This window comes from Scleropages formosus, chromosome 20 (genome assembly GCF_900964775.1).
Source record: "Scleropages formosus chromosome 20, fSclFor1.1, whole genome shotgun sequence".
NCBI classification, from domain to species: domain Eukaryota; kingdom Metazoa; phylum Chordata; class Actinopteri; order Osteoglossiformes; family Osteoglossidae; genus Scleropages; species Scleropages formosus.
In genome coordinates, this window is record NC_041825.1 from 3,420,068 (window position 1) to 3,429,476 (window position 9,409).

The 9,409-nt window shown below is 44.4% G+C and overlaps 1 protein-coding gene across 1 annotated transcript; it reads right to left on the reverse strand.

The window, feature by feature from the left end:
- Positions 1 to 285: 285 nt before the first annotated feature.
- Positions 286 to 8,227, reverse strand: irf3 (interferon regulatory factor 3). The gene is made up of 12 exons (XM_018736906.2): positions 7,990 to 8,227; positions 7,623 to 7,679; positions 7,127 to 7,293; positions 5,929 to 6,184; positions 5,626 to 5,669; positions 5,479 to 5,521; positions 4,471 to 4,614; positions 3,526 to 3,651; positions 3,151 to 3,241; positions 1,856 to 2,157; positions 1,182 to 1,300; positions 286 to 935 (listed from the first exon to the last, which is right to left on the reverse strand). Exons 3-12 carry the CDS (start codon positions 7,289 to 7,291, stop codon positions 798 to 800), a joined length of 1,428 nt encoding a protein of 475 aa, XP_018592422.1. The 5' UTR covers positions 7,292 to 7,293; positions 7,623 to 7,679; positions 7,990 to 8,227; the 3' UTR covers positions 286 to 797.
- Positions 8,228 to 9,409: the final 1,182 nt, after the last annotated feature.

Below are 9,409 nucleotides of genomic sequence, written 5' to 3' on the forward strand. Positions count from 1 at the left end.
CAGTGCAATTCGAACCAGGGGCCATTTAACTAAACATTTCCCTACCTGCTGCTGCCCTAAAGTAATGCTTACAAATTGCCCTTGCTCTCATATTACACTTGGTTTTAAAATGAGATGGACACAAATGTCTGGATAGGCACAGAAAAAAAATCTTGCATTTAATAGAAAATTTACAGCTGCATCAATTTTGCAAAATTTGAAAATCTTACAGCACTTTAGTAAAAATGGATCTTTTCTGAAGACTAATTTTACTAATTATCTTAAAAGTCTGATCAGTTAAATTAATTTTAAAATTCTAATTAAACTTTAAAAAAAAAAATTAAGAACCCAAAACCTGGTGATTCCTGGTCTGAATCTACTGTAAACATGTTGAAATGTTTATGTTTGGAAAGTGTAAGGATAACTGCTGGGTAATTAACCCCACACAAGGAACGGGACCAAATGTGCAAATATGTTTCAGCATCTGTTCATCTCACGGCACACAGATGTTGCTGCTTGAGGGCACTGGAGGATAAAAACGTACGAAAGGAAAGCACTTGCCATGCTGCTTGGAATACTGGCCAGGACCTCGGCATGTTCCAGAACACGAACACACTTCCTGAGTATGGTAGAACCTATTAGACCTATTATTACTACAATTCCTGCTCTAGTAGCTAATACACTACTCTCTGAGCAGACAGAATATCAAGGAAATATCATGTTGCACAATTAAAAGGGCCTTTTGTGGCCATTTACATCACACTTTAAATAACTGGAACCCCGGAGGCAGAGAAGAGCCTCGCCGTCCCATTTGCCCCTCAGTAGGTGTCCATCCATTCCATCAAAGTGTCCACTAAGCTGGGAGGGTCAGATAGCTGCAATTCCACTGACCGCAGAGAGGAGGCGCCACCATCCACTGCAATCATCTTCAAGGCTTCCAGGGAACTAAGGACCACCTGTAAGGACAGGCAATGCTTTACAAGAAGGACAGAGACAGCAGTGTGTGTGTGTGTGTGTGTGTGTGTGTGTGTGTGTGTGTGTGTGTGTGTGTGTGTGTGTGGCCTGCAATTCCTGCAAAGCATGTGTTCTCTATACCGGGCAGGAAAAAGAGAGTGGCTGCATGAAATAGCTCTGAGAAGGAGTCCAAGGGTTGGAAGAAGGACAAGTGCCGGACACTGTGGCCTCGTCACTGTCTCTCTTACCTCAACCATGATAAGTTTCTTCTCCCAGGGTCGTTGATCTGGCCATTTTTCACCCAGGCAGAAGAAGAGAGAAAATGAAGGTGCTTCACCTTTTCCTTGCTTAATGAACTCCACGAGGCCTGGGGGGCAGAGAGGACTGAGTGTCAGTCTGAAAAGGTCCACCTTCATCACATAATCCTGGACAGTGTAGTCTGGTTGACACTGCTAAGAAGAACAGAAGGACTTCTGCTTTTCTTTGACTTGTGCACAGATTGGCTTGTCTTTCTGCTGCTAGTCTCTATTCTGGACAATGTCTCAGCAGACCCCTTTCACAAGGTGGTCACCATGAGCTTCCTCAGCCACCAGATTCTTCAACTATGGGGCATAAAGAGGCACTTTAGGGGGGACTTTCTATCCTACCTTCTATCTTGCTCCTCGTTATAACCAGACAATATAACAAATGAAGAATAACTGCACCTTGTTTTTACATGTCGTGCTGCACTGCTGTGTGTTAGTTTTCCTGGAGGATTAATCAGGCACTGATCATGTGCTGATTTTGTAAACATCCTCTCTCCAAACTCCAGGGGAACCCTTGTTACCACACACTAGTCTTTTAACCCCAAATGTTAACTCTAAAGAGCAGAACAGCTGGCAAAGTCAACGCCCAAAGTGATGCAGACACCAGATCCCCTCACCTGCAACAAAGTCCTTCAGCTTGTACAGCTGGTCCCCGTATTTGCCAACCTCCCGGGGCGTGTCGCTCCTCTCATGCTTGCACAGGCTCCAGTAGATGTGTGTGTCGCCCCGGCGCAGCCCGTAGATCACAGAGCCTTCCACCCGCACTTCCAGCCCATCCCCCAGCTTGTCCAAGATGCGTCCAGTCAGCTGGGCCTGCATCTGGTCAACGATGTTGACTTGATCCAGACCAGGCAATCTGACAAGTGTCAGAGTGGGGTCATACTGGGCGGGCGGGGTAAAGGGCTGAACCTGCTCCGATCTAGTGAGGTGACAGACCAACAGGGCGTGAAGAGCATTTATCACAGGGGTTTCACCAGCATACAAGTGCAGCAACCGGTGTCACTTAATTATTAAAATTAATCAGCTTCTTTCTAATTATTTCCATCCATCAGTGATAACTGGATGCCTACTACTGGGTTCAGGTGGTCTGGAGTCTATCCTGGAAGCACAGGGCACAAGGTAGGGTAGTAATAAAAGTAATTACCTTATGACAGCTGTACCATTATACAGCGTTCACACAAAAAGCAGCTTCTCAAAACAACTGACAATGAAGATGCAGGGGTCACAATTCCAAAAAAATATTAAAAAATATTCCACCGCGTCATTATTTATTGAACATTACATTGATTCATTTAGCTGATACTTTTCGCCAAAGAAACCTTACAGTGTTAACATCCTTATTATTTACCCATTTATACAGCTGAGTAATTTTACTGGAGCAATTCAGGGTAAGCACCTTGATCAAGAGTACCACAGCAGAAGGTGGGATTTGAACCAGCAACCATTGAATCCAAAAGCAGCAGCTCTAACCACTAAACCTGACAAAAAATAAGGCAACATGCAGAAGCCATGTGTAAAAAACTAAGTTCACCCCATGATTTGTTTATGCACAGTTCTTTAATGGTACCACCACAGCATCTTGGTGGGGTTGAGGTTTTGGACTTTGACTTGGCCCTTCCAACACCTTGATGGAATCTATTTTTTGCTGAATAAATAATGACACTGCAATCTTCTATGTGTTGTTTGTTATCTCAGTCTAGATTTGTCTAGTTACAGAAGTTGGTTGGTATGCTCATTGTCTCACGTATAATTAACTGTAACCAAAAAATACAGCTTTGTATCAAAAGCTGACAATCATCACCCTTTGTTATAAGGTGTGAAACCACTAAAGCAGAAACCTTTGGAGATAAAGCTGAAGGATCATTCAATGGCTTTTCACACCTCCACATGCTTAAGGCATTTTCATTATTACCTGAATACCACCCTGAACCCCGCACTGCTCTCCACCAGCTGTTCCCGAACCTTCACTCCTCTGTAGTAGACAGACACCCTAAAATTAGTACCTGGGAGAGACAGAGCAAAGCGAGAAGGAAGACATAACAAGAGATCAGGACAAAAGTTTCCTCTGAAGCATTAATGACCACAGTATCCAATCCTCAGTCCACCTCTCACTATGTATCCCGTCCTGCTACCACTACATCCAACTTGTCCTTCACATCTCCACCCTTTCTATTATTTATTCTGTTATCTACCCAAATATGTACTGTTATAATTAAGACCATTTCCAAACAACCCCAGTCCCTCTCCCACTCTTTGCCCATCCTTCTATCTGCCTGTTTGCACTTACTCAGGACATTGTCCACCATGGTCTCATTCATCTTCTCCTTTAACTCGGCAAGTTGATGCATTTCAGCATCCATGCCTGCAGCACCATCTGCGTGATACATCTCCAGTACAACCGGCACTTGTGTTTCTAGAATAATAAGAAGAAATTTTACATGAAAATAAACTAAAGGTACTGTAGGTAGGATATTTGTTCAGGTAGTCCTCGACTTACAGCATATAGTATGCGACATACTGTACATCGACCTGCACTTACGACAGCTGTCAGATGTAGGAAATTGGATGAAACATGACTCAGACGCCATTATTTTTCCATTTCTCAGAGGCGCAGGTTTTGTGCTCTGTAGACCACATTATGTTTCTTTCCGTTTGTGTCGGACACAACACCATAAACAACCGCCATAAATTGCAGCTTTGTGCATCTCATGATGTACAGGTTTTGTTTAGACCAGTTCACAGAGGTGCTGATGCCATTTTGTGGTTATTTTTGACGTTGGATTTTTGGGGCATTTAGCAACTACTTTGAAGTGTCCATCTTATGAAGTGTGTGTCTGTGTCCCTGTCTGTGAGTTTCAACTTGCAACCACTGTTATTACTGGCTGATGCAGCTGTCATTATTTTTGACACTGCTCCTCTTGATAGATTAAATAATTTTGCAGTTTTTGCGACCGACCCACCTGCAGTTCAGGAACCAACTATGTGGCCTCTTTGCAACTCTTATTTGCCTCATATTGCTTTGAAAACTCACATATGAAAGTGCTCACTGTTAGACCTCTTTCATAGTTGACACACACATTGCTAATTGGCAAACAACTTAGTACAACTCCAGTTCACAGCTGTGATTCTACTTAGGATTGCCACTTCAAGTTAAAATCCTTCCCATGTTGTGTTTCTGTTATTTTGTCCACCCCCTGTATTTCTTCAGATTCTTATTTCATTTCAGGTTTACCTTGATTGACATCACCAATAGTCAACCCCAGAAGTGCATTTAATGGATCTTGATCTATTCCTGGCTCAGGAGCCAAATGAGGTGACACGTCTACTGCAGAGTAGTGCTGTGGAGTCGACAGGACGGAAGGAAGAAATGGCTGCACTGGAAAGAGATGGAAGATGATCATCGAGAATGAGACAGTTCATCAAAATGAGACAGGTGTCATGCTTAAAGGCAGGGTGGGGTAAATTCTGTTAAGTCCGATTCGACTCATAGCGACCTCCTGAAGCTGCCTCATAATGTGGTGGAGACCCCATCTCCATATTAGAGGTTTTTAACCCGCTGAGAGGCCACGGAGCCCTTCAAGAATCTGAAAAAGTTCAGGATCCCTCGTAGAAATTCTATTTATTGCACTGCAACTTGATTACTTTCACATAGAATTGTGTCATAGAGAGTAATATTAGAGTTAGATTTTTATTTTGCTTTTACCTTCTCTTTAGTTAGCGTTCTTTCCAAAACAATCCTGTGCTTCATAGATGCCCTGAAGCTCACCACAGACCCCCAAGGGGCCTATGGACCCCAAGTTAAGAATAACTGGACTAGATTAATTAAAATTTGCATTAAAGTCCTATCAATGATTAGTTATGAAACTAACAAATAAAACTGTCAGTGGACCTTTGTTGTATTAACTTCCAGGTGAGAGCTGCTAGAATCCAGAACAGCAGTAGAAACAATACATACACATACACACACACACACACACACACACACACACACACACACTTTCAGAACCGCTTGTCCCATACGGGGTCGCGGGGAACCGGAGCCAACCCGGTAACACAGGGCGTAAGGCCGAAGGGGGAGGAGGCACACCCAGGATGGGACGCCAGTCCGTCGCAAGGCACCCCAAGCGGGACTCGAACCCCAGACCCACCGGAGAGCAGGACTGTGATCCAACCCACTGCGCCACCGCACCCCCTTATCAGTAGACACAATATTATATCAAATTAGAATAACTATATTTACCTTGAAAAGTTGGGTTCTGTTGTACGAAGTCTACCGAAGGATGCTAACAAAAAACACAAAAAAAAAAAAAAATTTTACATTGACAGTACCAGAAAAAGGATCTCTCTATTTATCAGGATTGGTAAAACATAGAAATAATCTTATTACCTGGAGATCAGTTGGACTTTGGTACCCATTAAGTTCCTGGGACCCTAATCGCAGTGGAGAGACAGGTCAATGGAAAGAGAAAAAGTGTGTTATTGAAGCATTATGCGTGTGGGTGTTTATGTGTTCATTGTGCCAGTGTTTCCTTACCCCGAAGCATTTTCCTCCCAACATATAATAACTGTAACCTTAAGATTGCAAGTCGCTTTGGAGAAAAGTTTCAGCTAAATGAATAAATGTAAGTAATGTAAACGTAACATATTTTTCACCACAGTGCGTATAACGGTCAGCACACACGTTCCATACCTATGGTCCCGGTGCTGCTAACACTGACGTCCTCCCTCACTTCTCTTCTGGACCGCCGCCGGGCTCGTTCTGCGCCCTGCTGACCCTCTCCATTAGGCAGCAAAAAAACCTTGTGAGGGTTCGCAGCATCATTCCTGTTGTCCACGACCAGCTTGAAACCTTTGGCTCTGAGTGCACTCCGGAAGTTCCTCTTCCACATAGAGGGGTCAGCAGGCATCTCACCCTCCACGTACAGGCCACTCTTCACAGCCCAGGCCTTTGCAAAGCGTGAGGACAAGACGAGTGGAGATAATACAGGATGCTGACAAAACACATCTTTGAATGCGTGAATGATTACACGGAGTTCACAGTACAGCACTGTATTTAACACTATAAATCACCTTGAATGAAGGTGTCAGCTAAATACCACAAAGTAATCTTTCTACATCGCTTTGGACAAAGACGTGTGCTAAATTAGTAAATGTATGAAAATATATGTAAATTTAAACCCACACCAACATGAGCAGTATGTGCAAACTTGGCCCAGATCTCTCATAGATCTCATTATTGATAACCACTCCAGTATGTTAATAACCAATTATAAATCACCAATATCATGTCTTTGGACTGTGGGAGGAAACAGGAGCACTCAGTGGAAATCCACAACAACATGGTGAAAATATGCAAACCAAAAAAAAGGGAACTTCTTATTCACCCATCTATGATACAGGGGAGGTTAAACACACACAATTTTCAGAGCCGCTTGTCCCATACGGGGTCACGGAGCCTAACCCGGTAACACAGGGCGTAAGGCCGGAGGGGGAGGGGACACACCCAGGACGGGACACCAGTCCGCCACAAGGCACCCCAAGTGGGATTCGAACCCCAGACCCACTGGAGAGCAGGACTGTGGTCCAACCCACCGCGCCCCCGCGCCCCCGCGCCCCCCCCAAGGTTAAACAATTGTTTTAAAGTATTTTAAGCATACAATTATGTAAATAAAGGGTTCTAGACCCCCAACCCCGGAAGTGTCAGTCGCAACTGGGGTGGAAACGAGTACCAGGTGTGTGGCCAATAAACCCTGAGTTATTTAAGTGGACTCTGGGCAGAGAACTAGTGGACTGAAGTTTATAAATCACGTGGTACAATGTTGCCTTTGTTCCATATGTCTTGCGGTGCAGCCGAAAGGTCTTAATTTGCTTCGGCTTCTCACGCTCACCTTGAAAATGAGAACATCGTAGCTGGAAGAGTCCTGTCTCAGACCGTGTTTCCATGGAATACAGAACTTAGTCTTTTCCTCGTTGGTCCAGTTCACCCCGGGAAAACGTCCACTGTCAATCTGTTCGATCAGCCAAGGAATGAAGAGGGTCCGCTGCACCGCCATTCCTGTACAGGTCATTCATACAGCAAAAAGACTGAACTCTGATCAAAAATCAAAACATTTAGGCAGTAGCACCTCACACATACATAGTGTAGCACCATGAACATGACTACAAAACAATCACATTTTACAAAACTCGCCAGTTTAAGAAAAAAAAAAAATCTGCAACCAGTAGGTAATGGATTCTAACCCCACGCTGCACTAGATTGACACTAGGTTGAAATGAGTGTGAAAACAGGTGTGAAAACCACGGAACGTGGTAATTTCCCTTGGCCGAAGGCATCGGAATAGTAAAGATCGTTATTAATAAGGAGACAACGAAGTGCAGACCCACCTGCTGCGAGTGAGAAGGACTCCTTCGGCCTGCGGCTCGCGACACACTCTGCCGATCCTGTCAAAACCGCACAAATAATAATCAATACACGCGCGCTAACGCGGGCGCGCGCGCGCACGCACGCACTGTCACGCAGAAATAGAAACCGCTTCGCCCGTCTCGCTCTGTCTGTCGCAGCACCGTGTACTGCGACAAAACACACCGCCGATACGTAATTATTTTAAAATGCAATTTATATATATGAGTAGATAGAGAACGGCCAGCAGAAGTTAAAGCAGCTCCGGCGCTGTGTCGAACTGTCACAGAAAAGTGAACAGAAACACACGGATTCTCTCGACGCGGTGTGTGTGTGTTCGTGTGCGCTCACTCGTCCGAACTACGTCGTGCTTCGCACGGAAATCCCAGGGAAATTTCTGAGTTTCGTTTTCTAAAACGCTCGTCAGAGCTCGTCGCGAGGCCCCTCCCCCTCCCAGGACCCTTCCGCCAGGGGGCGCTCCGCGAGGGGCGCGGGCTCCGTGTGGCGCGGGGAGCCGGAGGCGCGTGCTGTGCCAACGGCGGGAAAGAGAGGCGGAGGGAACGAGGCGAATGAAAGCGCGAGCAGGAGGGGCGCGAGACGGCGGCTGTGACGCGGTTCAGGGCAGATGCAGAGGCCGTGGTCGAAGAGTGGACTTCCTCCACACGACGCGTGCGAGTGGTTCCTGAAAATCATGTGCTCATTGAGTCGATTCTCCAGAAATTAACTCTTGATTCGACTGTGGAAAAAAAAAAAAAAAAACGAATGAGCCACACAGGTTCACTCATTTTTTTCCCCAAGTAAAATGACTGTCTTTCAAACACTGAAGATGTACTCTCAGACCAAGTCTGTAATGTCGGAAGTGCTCTGGGCACCTTTGCGACCGGGCGCAAGACCTACGTGTTCAAAATCCCTTATTAATAACACATTTACTTTTTCTGTCAGCGTTTTCTCTCATTTTTTTAATCCTTTTCACGTCGTTTTATTTTGTTGTCCTTGGGTGGCGCTGTGGTGCATCACAGCTCGTGGATGAGTCTGTGTATAGTTTGCATGTTCTCTCCATGGGTTTCCTCAGGTTGCTCTGGTTTCCTCCCACAGTCCAAATACATGTGTTTCAGATGAACTGGTGACAAAATTGCCATCTGTGTGCGTGTGTGTGAGATGGACCAGCGACTCATCCAGGTTGTTCACTGTTAACATCCTCAAACCAGGATGGACTCTGGATCGCCGCCCTGCACTGGACGAGCAGTTATTACGCTTTTTAATGTAGGTATTTTTTGTAACCCACATATCTGTGTTCTGAGAAGTTTTTTTTTTTTTTTACAAAAATACTCTTCTCAAAATGTAATTACAGTACTGTATTCCCTCAGAACAGCTCTCTAAGCCATTTCTAAAATGTAATTCACAATAAATGAACAGCACATCCACTGACAAAAAATATTGCCTTTGAGAAAACTATGGATTTCATCACATTTTAAACTGATAGGGAAGGCTTTACTTTGCCTTTTCATTTTGTCAACTTCTTTTTGCACTTAACATTTTCACCACCAGCATTTGTTATACGAGGGAAGCCTGAACTTACCCTGCTGTATGAATGAGTGAATGACTGTAAAAGGTGATTAACTTTATGTCCCCTTGGACAAAAGGTTAAAAGTGCGGTTAAAGGAAAAAACAGCAAACATTTAATAAGCATCCAATTTTTCTTACTTTCATTCTTTTTAACGCTTTTATTATTTTGTCAAATACAGGTAGTTAATGTACAGAACAGGGAATC